Here is a 21720-nt window from a genome sequence, read left to right as displayed (position 1 = left end):
GATTCTTAGCGATTGTATCAGAAAACGTTGGGATTTCTGCTTTTTCTCGAGCTCTGCAAGCAATTTTATCAGATGAAATTGCATATTGATGAGCTGGTTTTGCTCTATCCTTTGTTGTTCTTTTTTTCTTTGTCCTCGATCTCATGTCGCTATTTCCTTTTGTTCGCTCATACTGGCGTGACCATTTATCTGAAAGGAAATAGCCGATATTTTGTATTTGGGCTGGTCTCAACTAATGGAAGAATAGCCAGAATGAGATGAGTGGACGGTGGTCCATACACTTGGGGATCGGTATTACAAATGAGGATACACCTCGGTAAATTAATGTGAGAATTATGATTCAAGGCGAATGAATATCCCACGATGTAGAACCCAACTTCTCCAGTGGTGCATAATGCACTACCTACGTGCTATAGATATATATAGGGCTACCTACCTACCTACCTTACATATGTTTGTAATCACCCGCGCTTATCCAGGTGCACGTGAGACGCCTTCCCACCATTGCGGGGGAGCTTGGAATTATTGATTTATTTTAAGGTGCGAATCAGCGTGAATCTAGTTCTTACAACTAACATCCCATGGCTACAGACTTCTGGGCTGGCTACATTAGTGGAGCCATTGGGATCATCATCGGCAATCCCCTTGATGTCATCAAAGTCCGGCTACAGGCAGGAAGTTCGCACACAGATGTAACATCCTCAAATCTAAGCCGTCTTGAAAGGGCAAGCTCTCTTGTTCGAGGTCCGTGTTGCAACGATTCTACAATTGAGATGAACAACGATATTAACCAACATCATAGGCGCTGCCGCTCCGATATTAGGTTATGGAGCTCTCAATGCGCTTCTTTTCGTTGCTTATAACCGATCCTTAACAGCATTGGACGGGTCTGTAACAGATCCCACCAATCCTGTGGGCGTTTCACCGTACAAAATCTGGCTGGCGGGTGCCGCAGGCGGACTGGCCAGTTGGACCATCTCGTCCCCAACGGAGTTCATCAAATGTCGGGCCCAGCTGGATCCTCGGCCAGAGGTCTCCTCGTGGGCGGTGGCCAAGGACATCCTTCGGACACGCGGCTGGAAGGGTCTTTACTTTGGGGGCGGCATTACTAGCGCGAGGGATTCAATTGGTTATGGATTCTAGTATGGAACCCAACACGCCACTCCCGAATACCCCAGTGTATCAATTGAGGGACTTAGTGCTGATCTAACCCCAGTTTCTGGTCCTATGAACTTTGCAAACGATTTATGACATCTGACGATGATGGCTCGCACCAGGCCGCGATGAAGATTTTACTTTGCGGTGGTATTGCAGGTGTTGTTACCTGGGCTTCGGTTTTCCCTTTGGATATGATCAAGACACGACTACAGGCACAGACTATTGCAGATCATTCACTCGGAGCAACTGAGGGCCAGTCTCTACTACGACCGCAGCGCCAACCATTGAGTACGTTCCAAATTGCAAAAGAGATTTACCATGCCGAGGGTATCAAGCCGTTCTACCGTGGCCTTGGAATCTGCAGTGTCAGAGCGTTCATTGTGAATGCCGTTCAGGTATGTTTTATGTATATTGTTGCAATTGGCAACAGAACAACTAACATCTCGTAAAGTGGGCGGCTTATGAATGGCTGATGAAGAGCTTTACTCAATCCTGGGGCGCCCAGGTGAAAGCCCAAGAGCCCATGACCGGTCTGTAGATATGTTCAGTCCTGAGCTTATCCGGATGCATAGTGCGGAATACTCGGTATAGATCCAAGACATATCCAACTATTTTCAGCCAAGATATATTTTTGTACTCCGTAGTTACCGAAATCCCTTTCAGGTTAGATTCTATTCGGCATTGAGGGTCTATATTGTATTGAGGGATTTCTATTGGAATATTACTCGGAAATATTGCTAGTAAGGGGGTAAATTTCATCCAGCTGCCTTTTTCCGATAGTCGGCGGTTTCGTGCCACCCGCAGACCGGAACAGCGGAAACGCGGCGAGGATCGGCAATATAAAAAGGATTGTCTCACGTGAGAGAACTCCACCAATATGCATGAACAGAGGAAAGCCATCAGATCTGGTCTAGATGCTTTGTCCTAGAAACTTTTGTAGGTCGATTTGCTGAAAATAGAATCGTGGTCGCGTAGCAAGATTTTGATATTTCTCCCAGTGACGGTCAAGTTTCAGTTCACTCGGTCATCACGTCGGGGTTTTCTGCCCGCTTGCCATTGTCGACCAAACCCAGTCCGATGGCACGCTCGGCAAGTTCTTGGCTGTGAGGCTCATCGCGCAGGATGCGAAGTCTGCAATAGAAAGCATAACTTGTCAGCGATGTGACAGATGGGAGGACGGAGTTGTCGAGATGCACTTACCTCCGCTTGTGGTTCTTGCCCTTGGTGTGTCCCTTGAGGTTGTACTCGCTCTCAAACCACTTTGAGCATTCTGTGCAGTAGTGCTTGCCCAGCCCAGGAAGTTCCTCTACATCCTTTGAATCCTTGTATTTCTGCAGGTGACGGGGGGTCTTGATATCTGCGAGGACTTGGTCGTAGTCTCTGTACGCGTAGGTTAGCAAGGCCGGCGATACTGATTGTACCAGTCACAATGCATTGGGCAGACATACCTCGTGCGACGCTTGTTCTTGACTTTCCTGAGGGCACCCATTGTGATTGATAGCCGAATTACCTCGGAGCTGGAACCGGATAATGGTATCAAAATAGATGCAAGGAAAATGAAAATTGCTTATCACCGATTTCCGGAGTGAAAGGTGAGCCAAGCGGGTCGAGAGGACTACGGTCAATAGCGAGGTTCAAACGAAATTTCCGCCGATTGTGGGCCACGGACAGCGATTGAAACGCCTCCGCGGTGATTGGCTGGCGATCAGACACGGCTCCTTGGCGGCGATGCGGGATTGCCATTCGGCTCACCTCGGCTCAGTCGATTTCGTCACCGTACACTGCGTATTTAATGACGTTTGCATGCGGTATGTTGCCCCGAGTTCATCAGGTTCAAGCGGTACCTACATGGGGGTGGCTGGGAGGGTTAGGATCTATCTGTAGCTGTGTCTAGATGGGCATAGAGAGTACACTAAAGAGATTGGAACCAAATTCGAAAAAAAGAACTTTGCTATTCGACCATATGTAGCGTCTTGAAGTGGTAACCATATGGTGATCATTGGCTAGCTTCAAGCTCCTTGAACCCATCAAATCCACATGCGGGCAAACTATAGCTGGAAGGGTAGCACGGGGTAGAGGCCGAGAGTTACATGAGAACACATTGACCTTTTCCCAGGTTAGCCCTTTGGTCCGAAATGAGAGATCACTGGGCGAAGGGGCCTGTAATTGGAAACTCCATGATTGGTGGCCGAGTTATACCCGTCACATGCCTTGTATCGCCGTTACGTTTCCGGAACTGCCCAAGGCGAACACAACAACGACGGCCAACGTTGAAGATTGAACTTCACATGGAAAGAGAGATGCTAGACGGATAACAACCCGGGGATAATCCAATTGTACCGAATAAACGCATCGGCTCTCCCAGCAAATATCGACGATTCTCGGCCACAATCAGCGTCTATCAAATTGCCCAGCCCTTCTTGCCGTCGCATGCGGCAGGCTTAGCCCAATACCCACCGTATTGTATCGCCCTGGTAACAGCGGTTACGGCTCAGTACTCCCGGTCCCCGTAGAATCTTTCTCCCACTCAAAACCAAGCTTTCTTCCTCTTCTTTCCTCTTGATCTCTTCTTCTCTCATTCTACTCTCCACTCTCATATTTGGTGAAGGTGGTTAATAGCTCTTGGATGTGCAATCCCATCTCATAGAGCTTGCATCATGATCTCCACCCGCCTCGCGCGCGCCGGTGCGCTGGTATGTCTTGCTCCCTCGGCTCTTTGTTGCCACAAGATGGTGCTCTAGCAGAGTGCCCGTCTTGAAAACGGCTGGCTTCATGAATGGAAAGCTAATATATGTTTCGACTCTAGGCCCCCAAGTTCCGTCTTGTAAGCAGTGACCTCATCATCGAGCTTCAGTCGCACGTGGCATGGCGCACATGTCGCCGTGCATGATACCTAAGGCTTAAATCAGAATTTGCAGTTACTAACCGTTCGATATTTAGGTCACCGGAACCCGTGCCTTCGCTACCGCCAATGACGCCCTCGACAAGAAGGTCGAGATGACCAACCAGGAAACTGTGAGTGGCTGCCAATTGAGCGCTCCGGAGGGGCGCAAAGTATGACTTCAAGCCATTGGAACTAACCTATTATACCTCAGGGTCACTACATCAACTACAAGAAGATGTCCGAGAACCTCGACATTGTCCGTTCTCGTCTGCAGCGTCCTCTTACCTTCTCCGAGAAGGTTCTGTACTCTCACCTTGACGACCCCCACGGCCAGGATATTCAGCGTGGTGTGTCTTACCTCAAGCTGCGCCCCGACCGTGTTGCTTGCCAGGATGCCACCGCCCAGATGGCTATTCTGCAGTTCATGTCCGCCGGCATGGACCGCGTTCAGACCCCCACCACCGTCCACTGTGACCACTTGATTGAGGCCCAGATTGGAGGTGAGAAGGATCTTGCCCGTGCCAACGACATCAACAAGGAGGTCTACGACTTCCTTGCCTCCGCTACTGCCAAGTACAACATCGGTTTCTGGAAGCCCGGTTCCGGTATCATTCACCAGATCGTTCTGGAGAACTACGCTTTCCCCGGTGGTCTGATCATCGGTACCGATTCCCACACCCCTAACGCTGGTGGTCTCGCTACCGCCGCCATCGGTGTCGGTGGTGCTGATGCCGTCGATGTCATGGCTGGTCTCCCTTGGGAGTTGAAGGCCCCCAACGTTATCGGTGTCCGTCTCACCGGTAAGATGTCTGGCTGGACCACCCCCAAGGATATTATCCTTAAGGTCGCCGGTCTCCTCACCGTCAAGGGTGGTACTGGTGCCATCATTGAGTACCACGGCCCTGGTGTTGACTCCCTGTCCTGCACTGGTATGGCTACCATCTGTAACATGGGTGCCGAGATTGGTGCTACCACCTCCATCTTCCCCTTCAACGACCGCATGTACGACTACCTGAAGGCCACCAAGCGTCAGCACATCGGTGACTTCTCCCGCGAGTACGCTGCTCAGCTCCGCGAGGATGAGGGTGCTAAGTACGACCAGCTCGTTGAGATCAACCTCGATGAGCTCGAGCCCTACGTCAACGGTCCCTTCACTCCCGATCTTGCCACTCCTATCTCCCAGTTCAAGGAGGCTGTCAAGACCAACAAGTGGCCCGAGGAGCTCAAGGTCGGTCTGATCGGCTCTTGCACTAACTCCTCCTACGAGGATATGTCCCGCGCTGCTTCCATTGCCCGCGACGCTCTTGACCACGGTCTCAAGTCCAAGTCTCTGTTCACCATCACCCCCGGTTCCGAGCAGATTCGTGCTACCATCGAGCGTGACGGTCAGCTCCAGACCCTCGAGGAGTACGGTGGTGTCATCCTTGCCAACGCCTGTGGTCCTTGCATTGGTCAGTGGGACCGCAAGGATGTGAAGAAGGGTGAGGCTAACTCCATCATCTCCTCTTACAACCGTAACTTCACTGGTCGTAACGATGCCAACCCCTCCACCCACGCCTTCGTTGCCTCCCCCGACCTGGTCGTTGCCATGACCGTTGCCGGTACCCTCAACTTCAACCCTCTCACCGACTCCCTCAAGGACAAGGATGGCAAGGAGTTCAAGCTCAAGGCTCCTTCCGGTGATGGTCTCCCCACCCGTGGCTACGATGCCGGCCGTGACACCTACCAGGCTCCTCCCGCCGATCGTACCCAGGTCAAGGTCGCTGTCTCCCCCACCTCCGACCGTCTCCAGATTCTCGCTGGCTTCAGCGCCTGGGATGGCAAGGATGCCACCGACATCCCCATTCTCATCAAGTGCAAGGGCAAGACCACCACTGATCACATCTCCATGGCTGGCCCTTGGTTGAAGTACCGTGGCCACTTGGACAACATCTCCAACAACATGTTGATTGGTGCCACCAACGCCGAGAACGGTGAGGCCAACAAGGTCAAGAACTACTTCACCAAGGAGTACGATGCCGTCCCCGCTACTGCCCGTGACTACAAGGCTCGCGGTGTTAAGTGGGTTGTCATTGGTGACTGGAACTACGGTGAGGGCTCTTCCCGTGAGCACGCCGCTCTCGAGCCCCGTCACCTCGGTGGTCTCGCCATCATCACCCGCTCCTTCGCTCGTATCCACGAGACCAACCTGAAGAAGCAGGGTATGCTTCCCCTGACCTTCACCGATCCTGCCGATTACGAGAAGATCAACCCCGAGGACAAGGTCGACCTCCTCTGCACTGAGCTCGCCGTTGGCAAGCCCATGACCCTCCGCGTCCACCCCAAGGACGGTGGTGCCGCCTTCGACATCTCCCTCAGCCACACCTTCAACGAGTCCCAGATGGAGTGGTTCCGTGACGGCTCTGCCCTCAACACCATGTCCCGCAAGGCTTAAACTCCCTCCTTTCTCTCATGACTCTCCTACCATAAAACCTTCAAGTGTTTCGGTTATCACCGGGATGCTTGTGTAAACTACATTCTCTTGTGTGTTGAACAATTCAGATACATGCTTCTGAAAAGTACGGTGTGCGTTGATCACTTGTCAGGCACCCCGTGGCCCTTTTGTGAGCAGGATTCGAGGAGTTGCGCTCTGGGAAAAATTATGAATGATCTTGTGTTTTTGTAGGCCTGATTTCTCGGCCTTGCGTTGATTCCCGATATCTGGGTGGGCTCAATGGATATACTCTTTTTGATTTCACATCACTGTTTTTGTATGTTAAGACTGGCATGCATACACAATTTCTTTTTGTTTAAAATGGTTCTCGTAGCTCTCGTAAGCAGTAGATCAGCCCTCCAGGGCTGATGTCCCTACATAACTGTACATGCAAGTTGACCAGTAGCACCGAGGTCCTCTCCGCAGCTGAGATAAGCTTACCGAGGCCCCCCGGGACCAGTTCTGCCCCGCGCAAGTCGTTGCGTCTGGGAGTATATAAGGGTGGCCTTGATGCCATCAAATCCCCGAATTCCATCATTGGCAGTAGTGTCGTGGAAAATTTCACTTGGATATCTTCTCTCGCCCCGATATCTCGTCCCGGACCATCCTGTATCAAGACTGGGGCATCGTTAACAATAGTCCATCAATCCGCCATCCATTGCACATCCGAATCCAATACAAGGATCCATTCATCGAACAATATCCCGCCTGTGGCGTTCAGAAATATGGCGGCCCAGCTCGTCCAACTACCAGAAGTGGAGCGTCTCAGTGCCTCAGTCATAAGGATACTCGCTGGAAATCCGGGGAAGGTGAGTGCAGAGATCCCGTTATATTACTTTTGGCAGGGCGAGCTAATGAATGGCGTGCAACGCAACACAGTTTACACTTCAAGGTAAGCACCCTAACATATTTTACCTTCTAAAAGATACCATCTCACCACATATCCAGGCACAAACACATACTTAATAGGTCGTGACCACCAGCGAATCCTAATAGATACGGGTGAAGGCAAGCCCGCATGGGCAGCCAATCTTCAATCTGTGCTCTCAGAAGAAAAGGCAACAGTGCACCAGGCGCTCCTGACGCACTGGCATGGTGACCATGTCAACGGACTCCCAGATCTACTGAAGCTCTGTCCCCAGGCACAGATCTTCAAAAATGAGCCTGACACCGACATGGGGGATATCCAAGATAGACAGGTGTTCTCCGTTGAGGGTGCTACCTTGACGGCGTTCCATACACCTGGACATACGCTTGATCATATGGTGTTTATGCTTGAGGAGGAAGGTGCGATGTTCACGGGTGACAGTAAGTGCAGATCTCAATGGGTTATACCAAAGACGACCTACAATCAACCTACAATCAACCTACAACCGTTCTCTGAAAATATCTCTAATCCAACATCTATAGACGTCCTTGGCCATGGCACAGCCGTTTTCGAACACCTCAAAAGCTACCTCGGCAGCCTCCACCGCATGCGCGACCGCGTGTCCACAGGCCGGGGGTATCCCGGACACGGACCGGTAATTGAGGACGCCGGTGCGCGGATCACCGAGTACATCAAGCACCGGCAGCAGCGGGAAGATGAGGTCCTGCGTGTAATGAGGTTTGGCAAGCTGGACGTTGCGGCTGGCGAGTCCTCGCCGGAGCGTAAGCAGGGATGGACGCCTATCGAGCTGGTCATGCGCATTTACCGCGATATTCCGGAGGCTCTTCATTTGGCGGCTTCGCATGGTGTGTCGCAGGTGTTGATGAAGCTTGAGGCTGAGGGGAGGACGGTCTATGATTCGGAGTCTGGGAAGTGGAGTCTTGCGGGTAAGAGGTCTACCTTGTGAGTTTGATGTAGTATGAATAGACCTGGAGCTCAAGATGTGCTCACGTCTTGATTTAAGTCAACCTTGAGCGCGGGGTTTGTGTATATAGAACCATGGTGTTCAGACCTGAGTACAATATACAATATATTAGAATAAATATCTCAATTCATACATGATATAGAGTAGAACGGTAGAACCTGTAGGTAATAGAATGGACATTCTGCACCGGTGCCCGTAACCATGGAGGATCTGCACATCCCCAATCACTCAACGTCATCTACTCTGTACTCCGTAGATAGCGCCCGGTTACTGATCCTAGCTGTAATTGCCCCTTAAAAACTTGGTTAGACTTCGCCGTGAGCAACTGGCTTGAATATGAGTCTATGACTGGCTGGGCCGTGTGGCACGATTTGTCCAACCGATGCGGAGTCAGAATGACCTAAGTCAGACCTGGGAGGGATCTGCTCTTTTGCATATTTCTTTTGGATCTGAAATTTGCATAGAAAAAGATCAAATCCAGATATCCTTGATCTTTCTTTTGGACAGTCTTCATGGCCTGATGTGAGCGATATTGAGGCCCACACGCAGTTCCCAACCTGGAAGAGTGACGTTCGCATTTCCGCTCCCCGCTTTGCTCACCTTCCACCTTTTTCCTCCCCTCAGCTTGCTCTCGACTTTTTTTTGCTTACTAGCTGTTGCCATAATTTGCATATGGAGACAGGTTGCTAGCTCTTTGGTGCTGACCCGGAGTTATTATCCACTTTATCGAGGTTGGTTTGGCCATTCGTCATAGCTGCCCAGGCGATGATCTTCCCCGCCTACGCAATTGAGTCTAATCGCATTTCCTCTCGGAACTACAGGAGCTCAGCTGTCCTTGTCTGATAGCACTTATTTGACACGGCGTATACTCTCCCTCTCCGTGTTAGCATTCCGGTTCCCGCCCATCTCTCGGCATGCCTTCCATGGAGGAGCCCAAGCAGAATGAAGCCCGCTTGCTTCTGGTCTCAAACCGCCTGCCGATCACAATCAAGCGGTCTGATGATGGAAAATATGACTTTTCAATGTCCTCGGGAGGTCTGGTCAGTGGCCTGAGCGGTCTCTCTAAATCAACCACCTTCCAGTGGTACGGCTGGCCCGGTCTGGAGGTGCCCGAACCAGAGATTCCCGTCGTCAAGCAGCGCCTGAAGGAAGAATATGGCGCTGTGCCAGTCTTCATCGACGATGACCTGGCAGATCGGCACTACAACGGTTTCTCTAGTGAGTTGCTCTTCCCTATGAAGCTGCTGACATGTATACTGATGCTCCTTTTCTTTGGTTAGACTCCATCCTTTGGCCTTTGTTCCATTACCACCCCGGCGAAATCACCTTCGATGAGTCCGCTTGGGAAGCGTACAAGGAGGCCAACCGTCTCTTCGCACAGGCAATTGCGAAGGAAGTGCAGGATGGTGATTTGATTTGGGTCCACGACTACCATCTGATGCTACTCCCTGAGATGTTGCGTGAGGAGATCGGTGACAGCAAGAAGAACGTCAAGATCGGCTTCTTCTTACATACACCGTTCCCTAGCAGCGAGATCTATCGGATTCTACCTGTGCGGAATGAATTGCTTTTGGGTGTGCTGCATTGCGATCTCATTGGCTTCCACACCTATGATTATACCCGTCATTTCCTGAGCAGTTGCTCACGTCTACTGTAAGTATCCCCCTGCAGGCCTTAATATCTCATGTCTGATTGGAATAGGGGTCTCGCAACTACGCCAAACGGCATTGAGTTCCAGGGCAAGATTATCACATGTGGAGCTTTCCCCATTGGTATTGACCCTGAGAAGTTCAAGGAAGGGTTGAAGAAGGAGAAGGTCCAGAAGCGCATTGCAATGCTGGAGCAGAAATTCCAAGGTGTGAAGCTGATGGTCGGCGTCGACCGTCTTGATTACATCAAGGGCGTGCCCCAGAAGTTGCATGCGCTCGAAGTATTCCTAAGTGACCATCCAGAATGGGTTGGAAAGGTCGTTCTTGTGCAGGTTGCTGTTCCTAGTCGGCAGGATGTCGAGGAGTACCAGAATTTGAGGGCTGTGGTCAACGAACTGGTTGGTCGCATCAATGGCAAGTTTGGTAAGTATCTTTCTCTTCCTGTTTTGGTATTTCGAGCAAAGCTAATGGTCTATGAAGGTACCGTTGAATTCCAGCCTATTCACTTCTTGCACAAGTCCGTCAATTTCGACGAACTTATTGCCCTCTATGCTGTGTCAGATGCCTGTATTGTCTCATCTACCCGCGACGGCATGAATTTGGTGGCGTATGAGTACATCGCTACCCAACAGAAGCGCCACGGAGTGCTGGTACTTTCTGAATTCGCTGGAGCAGCCCAGAGTCTGAACGGCAGCATTATTGTGAACCCCTGGAACACCGAGGAACTGGCAGGCGCCTATCAAGAGGCCGTGACCATGAGCGACGAACAGCGGGCTCTCAATTTCGCCAAGCTGGACCGATACGTGTCCAAGTACACCAGGTATGTTTCCTTGTCCACATGCCAACCAGGCCTCTGAAGTATTATATTGTATCTTGACCTTGACTGACCTATCTCTCAGCGCATTCTGGGGCCAATCCTTTGTCACCGAACTCACCCGGATATCAGCACACTCAGCCGACAAATTCCAATCCAAGAAACTGGCTACAATGGCTTCCAACGAAACTGATGCCCCGATCACGACATCAGCCGCGTAACAATCTTTGATGTGCTCTACCAAGACATGCAGTCTCCAGTCCTCTGGCACACTGCAGTCCGAACGGGTCTTTCGAATCAAACTTAGATGGTCTTCACGAACATGGATGAGGCGAAATGTATTTGCTCGGAGGTTTCTCCGTTTCTTCCTGCTTTTTCTTTTAATTATGATCTCTGTACACGCGTTGCATGGGGTTTCTATTTCTTTTTCTTCCACTCTTAAACTGGTTCCGCTAGGGATAATCACCTTTTGAGACTCGGCTTAGACTCTATGCATTTGGGATTCTCCGCTCATTTTCATCTTTTGGTTCTGGTTTGCGTGTATATTACCAGTGCATCATTACAGATAGAAGATTGTCCTCTTATTTGTTGAGTCCTGTAGCTCGCATTATGTGGCTGAACCTTAGAAACTGGTAACTGGTGTGCACAGGGCTATGAAGTCGACGTCATTCCGGTCTTTATTGCAATGGTGTGTCTTCAGTCATCACAGGACTCATATTATAAGATTTCTTTCAGGGTCCTTCCCTATGGGGGTTGGGAATGTTTCACTTGCTTGATTGGTCTCGAGATATCCATGAGGGCCGAGATCATGATCTGCAATTGTGAAGAATTGGGAGCGGTCCATATAGGTTGTGAATTGGATGGATATCCGAAAGCCCCGAGAAAATACAATAACCCAATAGATTTAGTTGTATATAAGGCGATAGACTTGTAATGCTGTCTACCACGTTGTCTCCATGGTGCCTGTATACTAGGGTGCAAACAGTGCAAACATGCTTCCCCGAGAAATTCTCGAAATCTCAACTGCAAACACCTCAAGCTCGCAACCATTTGGGGGCTCACCACTACCATCAGTCATCCGCGTGCTTCACCTGACATCCTACCCTCTTCAATCCCATCCAAACTCCATTGGGAGAGTATCCGCCCGCTCCACCACCAACAATGGCACCAAGCCATCTCCTCCGGGCAACCATGCCTCTCCGAACCTCGATCATGACGCCTCTGTCCCTGACACGCCCCTCAATCCTCCAATCAACCACATATCTCTCCACGCCCCTCCGCAACGCCTCAACAACCACCCAACCCACACAGCCCAGCGGCACAGACACACAAGCGCCCTCCCGACTGCGCAACTACGCCTCCGCCCTGAAAACCGGCACCGTCGTCTCCGTCGGCCGCATGGACCGCACAGTGCGCGTCTGCCACCGACACACAACCTTCGACCGCCACATCCGCAAGTACTACCCGAAGGAGACGCACTACCTAGTGTCTGACCCGCGCAACTCGCTCCGCGACGGCGACATAATCGAGTTCTCGTCCGGCGCGCCGAAGAGCCGCCACGTGCACCACGTCGTCGAGCGGATTATCACGCCGTTCGGCGAGGCAATTAGCGAGCGTCCGGCTGTGCTGACGAAGGCTGAGCGCGAGGCTGAGCGCGAGACCCGCTGGGCGGCGAAGTATCTGCGTCGTGAGTCGAAACGGCTTGGTCGGGAGGTGGATCTTGTGGAGGAGGCGGCTAAGGCTGGCGTTGTGTTGCCTAAGGGTGAGAACCTTTCTACTGCGCAGTTGATTCACCGGATCCATGCGGAGAATGAGCGTATCGGGAGGGTTAAGAGGATTGTGCAGGAGAGGGTTGCTGCGGCAGAGGCGGCGAAGAAATGATGGAAGCCCTTTTGCATCTTGTTTCTATTATATTGATTGGGTGTCTCTTTTTTTAAAAACCTATGTGGTCTCCGTGGTGTTGCATATCGGAGATTATGTACTGTATTATACCGCTTCAATCTATTTCCATTGGCATTGTGATTTTGTTGTATTCTTGGAACTGCTAAAGGTCTAAAATATGTATGAGAAGAATGGGAGAGAGGGAGAGGAAGAGAGAGAGAGGAGAGACCGTCCTTCAATAACAAAATACAAGAGCCAACAAGTGTACATCGTAAAGTAAACATGGATTAGTCTGGACGAGACTGTCTAGACCAATTCCTTAATCATTTGCAAAAAAACAAAAAGAAAGAAAGTTACTGGTATCACGGAAGAATAACCAACTCCTTCACCTAGAAAACGGCAAACTATGCCCATCAAATCCCAAACCCTCTAACTTGGGGTAATAAACCCGGCGAGAGATGATGGCGCTCCCTCAATGAATCGATTGGACGCAGGGGGTTTTCCCATGTCAGGTTTTCGAGGTTGCCTGGTCCTCATTCTTTTCCCCATTGCCCAGTGTTTGGTGCTGGCCCCAAACTGAAGCTCATGATGCCCAGATACGGACCTTGAGATCAACACTACCAGTCGCCAGGACGCAGCGAATGGACATCTTTGCGTCTTCTTTCGCACCATTGGACGCAGCCTCGGCCCCATTTGCGCCCTCCTTGGCACCAGCGTCCTTAATCAACGGAGGTGCCCACCGGAGCGAACTGATAAAGTGGCCGTGAGCCACGATGGTGCGCACACACTTGAATTCTTGTGTGAGATCCCAGCACCGCATGGTCTTGTCGTCAGATACAGATAGAAGATATTTTCCACCGGGGTGGAAGACCAATGAACGGACCCAGTTGTCGTGGCCTACAAGGGTTTTGATGCAGTTTCCACGGGTGTCCCAAATACGGATGGTCTTGTCGCGAGAACCAGTAGCCACAAACTCGGCATAGGATGATGCTGGCGGTGGCTTTTTAAGGCCTGCCATAGGTGCGAGATGCTGGTAACTGGTTGGTGGAGCAAAGGCCACACATTCGATATAGTGCTCGTGTCCTAGGAATGTTGATTTAGTTTCACCCGATGAGATATCCCACAGACGTGGAACTCGATCATCTCCACCAGAGAAAAGGAATCGGCCGTCTGGGGATGGTGCAACATCTCGAATCCAGTCTCCGTGACCCGACATAGTCTTGACACAATATCCGGTCGTGACATCCCATATACGCAGTGTGAGATCGCGAGATGCCGAAACTAACAGGTTTCCTGACATTGGGGACCCTGCAGCCCCCGATGGAATGAACCGAACCGCTGAAACGCTGTGGTCGTGTCCTGGTAGTGTTCGGATGTTCTTATACTCGTCAGCCGGGTCCCACAATTTGATCGTTAGATCTGACGAGCATGATGCAAGAAGTGTGCCGCCGCGTGGTCCTCCATAATCAACATCAAGCACTGCCCTGGTATGTCCTTTGATCGTCCGCTCTAGCTCACCCAACTCCCAGTCCCAAATTTTGATTGTGGTATCATCCGAGCCGGAAGCCAGTGAGGAGAATATTGGATGGAAAGCGAGGCATGATACTGGCGCACGGTGCGATTCGAGGTCGTGGCGCGGCGGCGCTCGAGGCATCCAGGATACTGGGTCTTGATTTCTTCGAGAGAGGGAAGTGGGTGTGGCAGTGTCGATCTCCGTCTGAAGTGCAGTGCATCGTGCTTCCAATTCCATAATCTATCGCGAAATGGTAGGTTAACAAAAGGGAGGACTGGGTCTGCCCGGTCTTCGCACACACACACACACCTTCTTCTGTAACCGGACTACGCTCGTCCACTTCTTCTCCAAGAGTCCCTCATATTTCTTTAATGTGCTGTCGTCAACTGTGATCGAGCTGCCAAGTTCTTCTCGCAAAGCAGCGGAGCTGTGGTGTAAATTCACAGAAGTGAGGTAGGCGATTATTCCTTTATGTCTGTCGCAACACGATCAGCGTTCACCCCCCTAAATGAACCGGGGTCGGGTCACATACAGCTCCTCCGCCTGCCGCTGCGTGAGAAGTTGACTCATGGTGCAGCTTATATGTGCTCGTCCTGCAGCTTGCTGTTCAAAGGCGCATACACTAGGTCCAGAAATCCGCGATGGAGGATGGGAAGCGGTGGGAGAAGCGGTGTCGGCGAATCAACACGGGACTGAGGTGAATTGATCGAAGAGATCAATCGATCACAAGAGAGAAAGAAAAAGAAAAGTGCAGATATGAAGATATGAAGAGAGAGCAAGTGTGATCCACCGCGGGGTTCACAACAAAACAATTCGCCAAGGCCCGTTGTTTACTTTCCGCTCAACTCCAACTGTTTATTTTCTCCCCTACCCGAGACACTGTTTCGAACCCTTGGACAATCCCCCCTAGACAGCCCTACCTATTGGCTGCATGCATGATCTCCCCATCAAAAAGACCAGTGTTTCCTCCTATTGATCGCGGACTAAGACTGTCTGCCATCCGTTGATACCTTTGGGCATCAACCCGACACAGTATGACCATCCGCATCCCCCGCAACACCGACTCCAAACCTATATCTCTTTCTTTGGAGTCTTCTATAATGCCAGGCGCAGATATCCGGACAGTTGCAGACCGCGCTGACTGTCTTTTGTTTCTAGAACTCGCTGCTCAATAGTCCTAAAGTCCTTCGGTGAACCGACCCCCCTCATAATGGCGGAACAAGAGGACTTCTCCTCCTTGCCCTTGCCCGACCGGTTCGCTCACAAGGTGCGCTTCTCTCTGCCTAACTAGCCCGACCGAGATTGACATTTCTAATCCGATATACAGAACTGGAAAGTCCGCAAAGAAGGATACGAAGATGCTAAAGCACAATTCGAAAAGAGCCCCGATGAATCACACCCGGTATTCGTGCCATTTATACAAGATCCCGGCCTTTGGAAAGGGGCGGTCGCAGATTCCAACGTCGCCGCACAGTTAGAAGGTCTTGCAGCATACTGTGCTTTCTTGAAGTTCGGAGGAGTCCAGGCCTGCACGAGGTGCGTTAGCCCCCGGCCCCAGACGCGATAGGCTTTTCGGTCCACCTGGAATACACTGACAATATTCCCATCTACAGAACCCGCGGATTTACAGTTGGCCCAATTGCAGAGAAAGGTCTCCCATCTACACGACCAGCCGGTAAAGCTAGCGCCCAAGAAGCCCTGTTATTATGTGTGGAGTTGGATAAGGCCGATCCGGTGATGGAGGAACTCTTGCCCACACTTTCTCACAAAGTACCCAAGGTGGTCGCCGCATCACTCGCAGCCTTAACCACCATCTATCACAATTTCGGCTGCAAAATTGTCGACCCGAAGCCAACCTTGAAGGCACTTCCCAAGGCTTTCGGTCATGCCGATAAAAATGTTCGCGCGGAAGCACAGAACCTTACTGTGGAACTCTACCGGTGGCTTCGGGAGGCCATCAAGCCTCTGTTCTGGGCCGATTTGAAACCAGTGCAACAAGGAGATTTGGAGAAACTATTCGAATCTGTAAAACAGGAACCCACGCCGAAGCAAGAGCGATTCACCCGCGTACAACAAGATGCCATGGCGGCGGCCAGTGCCGCACCAGCTGGCGAGGAGGGCGAAGAACAAGCCGGTGAGGAGTTTGACGACGAGGAGGATGGAGTGGTTGTTGATGCCTTTGACCTGGCCGAACCCGTTGATGTCATGAAGCAAGTCGCTGCTGACTTCCATGATCAATTGGCCTCATCAAAATGGAAGGACCGCAAGGAAGCCTTGGATGCCCTCTATAACGTTCTCAACGTACCGCGGATCAAAGACGGCCCCTACGATGATATCATTAGAGGGTTGGCCAAGTCCATGAAGGATGCCAACGTTGCTGTCGCCACGGTGGCTGCGAACTGTGTGGACGTGTTGGCCAAGGGTCTGCGAAATGGATTTTCCAAATACCGAAGCGCCATCATGGTACCCATGTTCGAACGTTTGAAGGAAAAGAAGCAGACTGTCGCAGATGCTATTGGCCAGGCATTGGATTCCGTCTTCGCTACGACAACCCTTTCCGAATGTTTGGAAGAAATCTTCGAGTACCTCAAGCACAAAAACCCGCAGATCAAGCAGGAAACCGTCAGGTTCCTGATCCGCTGCTTGCGCACAACTAGGGCTGTACCATCCAAGCCAGAACAGAAAGCTATTGCTGATGCCGGCACAAAGCTGTTGACAGAGTCAGCCCCAGCAGTCCGTGAAGGAGCTGCTGAAATTCTGGGTACATTGATGAAGATCCTGGGTGAACGCGCCATGAACCCATATCTCGATGGACTGGACGAAATTCGCAAAACCAAAATAAAGGAATACTTTGGAGCTGCCGAGGTCAAAGCCAAGGAACGCCCGAAGGCCATTATAGCACCCCCCAAGCCCCCTGCCCCGGTTGGTAGGAAGGTCGTTGGCAAGAAGCCGGCGGCATCAGGACTAAAGAAACTTGCCCCGGCAGCTGCACCGCCTGCTCCAGAAGAACCCGTGGCCAAGCCTGCACCCAGAGCCCTTCCTTCGAAGCTTGGTGCTCCCAAGGCTGGCGGCCTTCCGACTCCTGGATCTGGTCTCAAACTTCAACGTAAGCTTGCTGGCCCTGGATCCGCCGCATCTCCAAGAAGAGTCGCTGCGCCTCAACCCCTAGAGGAAGATGTGGCCCCTCCTCCCGCCGCTCCAAAATTCGGTCTTGGTCGTGGCCTTGCGGGCCGTCCCATCGCCAGGCCATCAGCGCCTGCTGAGCCTACACCTGCCCCTTCACCTGCTGTCAATGCCATGGCAGCCGCCGAGCGTGCCGAGTTGGAGGAACTACGGGCAGAAAAGGAAAATCTCAGCCGGTCCATCGAAGATATGAAGTCTGAGCGCTCGAGGCTCAACTCAACGATCACCGAACTTCAGAACCAGAATGCACAGCTGATCGAAGACCACACACGAGATGTCTTGAGCATCAAGGCTAAAGAAACTCAACTTGTTCGAGCAAGAAGTGACGCCGAAGCCGCGGAGGGCAGTGTTCAAAAACAGCAGAGAGAGATCGAAAGATTGAAGCGTGAACTGTCACGAGCACTTCGCGCATCTGCTATGAGCCCACCCAACGCTATGTCTGATGCTGGTAGCATAGGTATGCCGGAGACGAACTCCATGTATCAAGACCACATGGGCAATAGTGTCGCACGGTCTGGACTTCACATAGGAAATCGCTTTGAGAGCTCGCGTCCTCGAAGCTATGCCTCCAACGAGGACAAAGAAAACAATGGCATGGAATCACCAGGACTCAGCGGTCGTAATGGTGGCCTAGGCCGACGCAACTTGAGCCCTAGTACCTACAGCTACCCGGTTGTTGGCAGTCCCACGCGCTCATCTACTCGAAACTCCTCCACGCATCTCACCGAAGATGAACACCGGGCTAAATCAAACGAACCAGCAGAGAATTGGAAACGAGCCGCGGAAGTCACCAGCCAATTGAAGGCTAGAATTGAACAAATGAAGGTTAGTGACTCTTTGCTCCCCCAAGATACATATATATTTGGTCCGGCTCCTAACAAAGATGAAAATAGGTACGCCAAGGGCTTACACGACCTCCCGCCCAACGTTAATGACCAAATGACCGCGATCACGTTTATGTTTCCTTCACATTATACACCTTCTTCGCTTGCTTTGCTTTGATTCAACTTGTGTCTTTAGACGGGGTTTCTCAGTGCCATCGTCCGTCCATATTCAAAATCGGTGGTGAGCATCTCTGGTCTTCTGGGAGCATCGGCCTGGGTTTTGGGGATCATTTTACTTGTACTTTTCTTTTCTTTTCTTTTCTTTTCTCTCTGCTTATGCTCTGGCTGTGGGCCTCTGGATCTTCCTGTAATTTCTTCATACCAACTTTGTCTTTTCGCTATCATGACCATTCGTTTCTAGTACTTAGGTCTCCCAATGAGGTTATCGAATGAATCCTCTAGTTTATTATTATCACATTCTCCCAACTACCCTCATTGTTAGACGTTTTGGATTATCATACATATATCTTACCATATCCCGTATCAAGGGACATATCTAATCGCACCAAGTATACCTACATATGGAGATTCCCAGCCTCGAACACGTACAGTTAGTCCACCAAAGTGTTAACACCGCTTATTCTGCTGGATCAATCCCCACCAATTAAACATTGGGGATAGCGGGCGGTATAGCACATTGAGGAGGCGGTGTAGCTAGTTAGGGTAGCAGGGGGATATTAAGACTTTGCCTGGTCACTGTATATTCTGTAATGCTATGCTGTAGATTGTTTACAACTACGAGTTACAAAGCAGACGACATGAATGCCTAGTTCTGATGGACTACAGTGACCATCAATAGATTGAACAGGTAGAGAAATGCATTCATGGGTATCTGCAGAAAGTGGTACATTGGGGCCATTGGAGTTCGTGAGAGAAAAAATTGTGTCTTTTTTGTTAGAACAGGATCCAAAAAGGGCCAAAGGGCTCTTTCGCACCCATCTAAAGCTAAAAGAATCGGCCGTCAATAGATCGTAAAGTCCTCGAACACCTTGTTGTTTCCCGTAACAACATATTAATTTTTGAGATCCGAGCGATTCGAGTAGAAACGATCCCGTCAAACAGACATCGAAGGAAAGAAAGCTGTAGTCACACGAGCTTAATTTAAACCTTGATGGCGGCATCGAGAGCCTTCTGCTTCTTCTCGATGCGGGCGTTGGCCTTGGCGCCCATGATACCACCACCCCAGTGACGGCGGGAGTCCTCGTTCTTGTCGGTGTAACCCTCCTTGATGGCGGAGAGGAGCTTGGCGAACTCGGCCTTGTCCTCAGCGCGGGTCTCGGTCAGGGCCAGGACGGCGGAGGTCTTCTTGTGGACGACTGTGCCGAGACGGGCCTTACCCTTCACAATGGCGTAGGGGACACCCATCTTGCGGCAGAGAGCGGGAAGGAAGACAACCAACTCAATGGGGTCAACATCGTGGGCGATGAGGACGAGGGAAGCCTTCTTGTTCTCAACGAGACCAACGACGTGGTTGAGACCGTACTTGACGATGTAGGGCTTCTTGGAGACATCCTCCTTCTTCTTGCCCTCGGCGACGGCGGTAGCCTCCTGGACGAGACGCTCCTTCTTCTCGGCCTTGGTCTCAGGGCGGTACTTGGAGAGGAGCTTGAAGGTCTGGGCAGCAGTGTTGCGGTCGAGAGTAGCCTGGAACTGAGCGATGGAAGGAGGAACCTTCAAGCGCATGTTCAGGATCTTCTTCTGGCGCTGAAGACGAACATATTCGGGCCACTTGACGAAGCGGGACAGGTTGCGCTTGGGCTGGATGTCCTGGCCGATACCGAAGTTGCGGGTGCGCTTCTCGATAAGGGGGTTCTGGAAGACATGGGTTAGTGCCTCTAGACTCAATGAACTCCCAGGGAAAAGAAGAAACTAACCTTGGCGGCCTTCTTGCCAGTGCCAGCCTTGCCCTGGGGGTAGGGCAGAGCGGCGGTCTTCTTTCCGGACTTGGGAGGCTATCATTGAGAAAAGAAGATCAGCGTGCTGTTCACTTATTGCTGCATCTTCTTTGAACTCTAAGGAGAGCATGAGCCAAGCCGTGTTACGGGCATTGACTCAACGCTTCCAGCCATATCATCGCACGATGCGACACACATCTCTTTCGAGGCTGTGCGCGATCGGCGGAATTGCTAAGATCTGAGATCTGAAGCAAAGCGAATGTCTTTCGACATCGCGAGAACTAGAAGAAGCCTCTGATGTTATCAGGAGACATATCATGTACTCACCACCATTTTGTCGACTGGGATTGCTGATTGACGGTTGACGGATGAGAAAGGAAAATGTTCGTGTGGATGCAACTTATGAAGTTTCTGTGGGTCGCGCTAGCGCCCTCACGTGACAGGGCTAGGGTTATCCGCGAGTGCGGCTCCACTCTGACACGTGATAAGGTCACATGATATCGAATTCGTCTCAAGAATGAAGTTGCAGGACTATCAAACGCAGTTGGATTCAAAGATATTTACTGTTGATATCCTTCAAAATGTGTCACACTGATAGCGAACATGATTAATATATCATCCAGCGCTATCGAACCCGAAAAACGAAAAATGAAGTATAAACCAACACTCCCAAATCCTGCAAGAGCAAGTCTAGAATGCATAACCAGAACGCCGTAGATAGACCCAATAGGAAATCAGATCAATCTATATGCAGGTCATCAAAAGATAAAGTATCCGGCATCCACCGATCATCTCCACGCCCCCAGCCCAGGCAATGCCCCACGACCCAGACTAGCACTAGCAGCCTGAACGGCTTTCTTTTTGCCCAGTGATCCCTCTTGAGCACGCACACCAGCAATGATCTTCTCAATATTTGTCTCAACCACAACACCACCAACGATCATCTCACCCAGCACGGCATGCAGAGTCTCATAGCCGAAAATAAGATCCAACTCGCACACATTCTCGAACATGCGATCCAGCGCTTCGACAAACACCTGGATCAGATCTATCAAAGCGAGCGGGGACTCGGTGGATGTAGAGATCATGATGAAGGACAGTGTTGCGTAGGTTCGGTATGTGATTTGAGTGGGGGCATCGGAGGGCCCGCTGGCGGAGGAGCTGGCGCCCTGAGAAAGGAGGGGTGGGAGAGGGAGGAAATTACAGGCGCTTGCAGGGCGCTGTGCGACTAGACGGTATATCTGCGCGATGAGGGATTGCTGGGTTTGCGTGTCCTGGTTCTGGAGTTAGTTTGGTCGTCCCGCGGGGGGCTTGATGCGGCTGTTCGCGGAGATTCGACTCACCAGCTGTGTGTAGAACTTGGTCAGCCGGGGCTGGCCATTGTTATTGAAGACAAGAACGGCGTTGATCATCTTGAATAGACAGATGTGCGATGAGCTGGGAAGAATGTCGGCCTTATCTGCGCGAATGCGCGATAGCTGATGATGCGGGCTTGGCTCGGGAGACTTGCCCCGTGCGCCGATCTGGAGAAAT

At 51.2% G+C, this 21720-nt stretch overlaps 10 protein-coding genes across 10 annotated transcripts; 6 read left to right on the top strand and 4 right to left on the bottom strand.

The window, feature by feature from the left end:
• Window positions 1-581: 581 nt before the first annotated feature.
• On the top strand, window positions 582-1696 carry N7457_007463 (uncharacterized protein; the record flags this gene model as incomplete). The annotated part of the gene is made up of 4 exons (XM_057178506.1): window positions 582-744; window positions 803-1142; window positions 1217-1553; window positions 1610-1696. 4 exons carry the CDS (start codon window positions 582-584, stop codon window positions 1694-1696), a joined length of 927 nt encoding a protein of 308 aa, XP_057030250.1.
• A 478-nt stretch (window positions 1697-2174) lies between these two features.
• On the bottom strand, window positions 2175-2647 carry N7457_007462 (putative C2H2 finger domain protein; the record flags this gene model as incomplete). Its single annotated transcript, XM_057178505.1, has 3 exons — window positions 2175-2289; window positions 2359-2538; window positions 2607-2647. 3 exons carry the CDS (start codon window positions 2645-2647, stop codon window positions 2175-2177), a joined length of 336 nt encoding a protein of 111 aa, XP_057030249.1.
• Window positions 2648-3815: 1168 nt separating this feature from the next.
• On the top strand, window positions 3816-6476 carry acoA (aconitate hydratase ACO1; the record flags this gene model as incomplete). The annotated part of the gene is made up of 4 exons (XM_057178504.1): window positions 3816-3851; window positions 3965-3982; window positions 4099-4173; window positions 4254-6476. The coding sequence occupies 4 exons, from the start codon at window positions 3816-3818 to the stop codon at window positions 6474-6476; spliced, it is 2352 nt and encodes a 783-aa protein (XP_057030248.1).
• An 897-nt stretch (window positions 6477-7373) lies between these two features.
• On the top strand, window positions 7374-8350 carry N7457_007460 (uncharacterized protein; the record flags this gene model as incomplete). The annotated part of the gene is made up of 3 exons (XM_057178503.1): window positions 7374-7407; window positions 7485-7823; window positions 7926-8350. The coding sequence occupies 3 exons, from the start codon at window positions 7374-7376 to the stop codon at window positions 8348-8350; spliced, it is 798 nt and encodes a 265-aa protein (XP_057030247.1).
• Window positions 8351-9282: 932 nt separating this feature from the next.
• N7457_007459 (glycosyltransferase family 20 protein) lies at window positions 9283-11052 on the top strand (the record flags this gene model as incomplete). Its single annotated transcript, XM_057178502.1, has 5 exons — window positions 9283-9586; window positions 9649-10021; window positions 10070-10440; window positions 10498-10837; window positions 10917-11052. The coding sequence occupies 5 exons, from the start codon at window positions 9283-9285 to the stop codon at window positions 11050-11052; spliced, it is 1524 nt and encodes a 507-aa protein (XP_057030246.1).
• Window positions 11053-11992: 940 nt separating this feature from the next.
• N7457_007458 (uS17 family ribosomal protein) lies at window positions 11993-12712 on the top strand (the record flags this gene model as incomplete). The annotated part of the gene is made up of 1 exon (XM_057178501.1): window positions 11993-12712. One exon carries the CDS (start codon window positions 11993-11995, stop codon window positions 12710-12712), a length of 720 nt encoding a protein of 239 aa, XP_057030245.1.
• Window positions 12713-13295: 583 nt separating this feature from the next.
• Window positions 13296-14795, bottom strand: N7457_007457 (WD40 repeat domain-containing protein; the record flags this gene model as incomplete). The annotated part of the gene is made up of 3 exons (XM_057178500.1): window positions 13296-14465; window positions 14535-14700; window positions 14758-14795. The coding sequence occupies 3 exons, from the start codon at window positions 14793-14795 to the stop codon at window positions 13296-13298; spliced, it is 1374 nt and encodes a 457-aa protein (XP_057030244.1).
• Window positions 14796-15435: 640 nt separating this feature from the next.
• On the top strand, window positions 15436-18410 carry N7457_007456 (putative spindle pole body component; the record flags this gene model as incomplete). The annotated part of the gene is made up of 3 exons (XM_057178499.1): window positions 15436-15492; window positions 15553-15761; window positions 15839-18410. The coding sequence occupies 3 exons, from the start codon at window positions 15436-15438 to the stop codon at window positions 18408-18410; spliced, it is 2838 nt and encodes a 945-aa protein (XP_057030243.1).
• A 983-nt stretch (window positions 18411-19393) lies between these two features.
• N7457_007455 (60S ribosomal protein eL8) lies at window positions 19394-20520 on the bottom strand (the record flags this gene model as incomplete). Its single annotated transcript, XM_057178498.1, has 3 exons — window positions 19394-20104; window positions 20167-20244; window positions 20515-20520. The coding sequence occupies 3 exons, from the start codon at window positions 20518-20520 to the stop codon at window positions 19394-19396; spliced, it is 795 nt and encodes a 264-aa protein (XP_057030242.1).
• A 455-nt stretch (window positions 20521-20975) lies between these two features.
• On the bottom strand, window positions 20976-21599 carry N7457_007454 (putative AP-3 adaptor complex subunit sigma; the record flags this gene model as incomplete). The annotated part of the gene is made up of 2 exons (XM_057178497.1): window positions 20976-21461; window positions 21531-21599. 2 exons carry the CDS (start codon window positions 21597-21599, stop codon window positions 20976-20978), a joined length of 555 nt encoding a protein of 184 aa, XP_057030241.1.
• Window positions 21600-21720: the final 121 nt, after the last annotated feature.

This window comes from Penicillium paradoxum (genome assembly GCF_028828445.1).
Source record: "Penicillium paradoxum strain IBT 22861 chromosome Unknown utg000006l_segment0_segment0, whole genome shotgun sequence".
NCBI classification, from domain to species: domain Eukaryota; kingdom Fungi; phylum Ascomycota; class Eurotiomycetes; order Eurotiales; family Aspergillaceae; genus Penicillium; species Penicillium paradoxum.
This window is presented reverse-complemented; position numbering and strand designations above follow the sequence as displayed.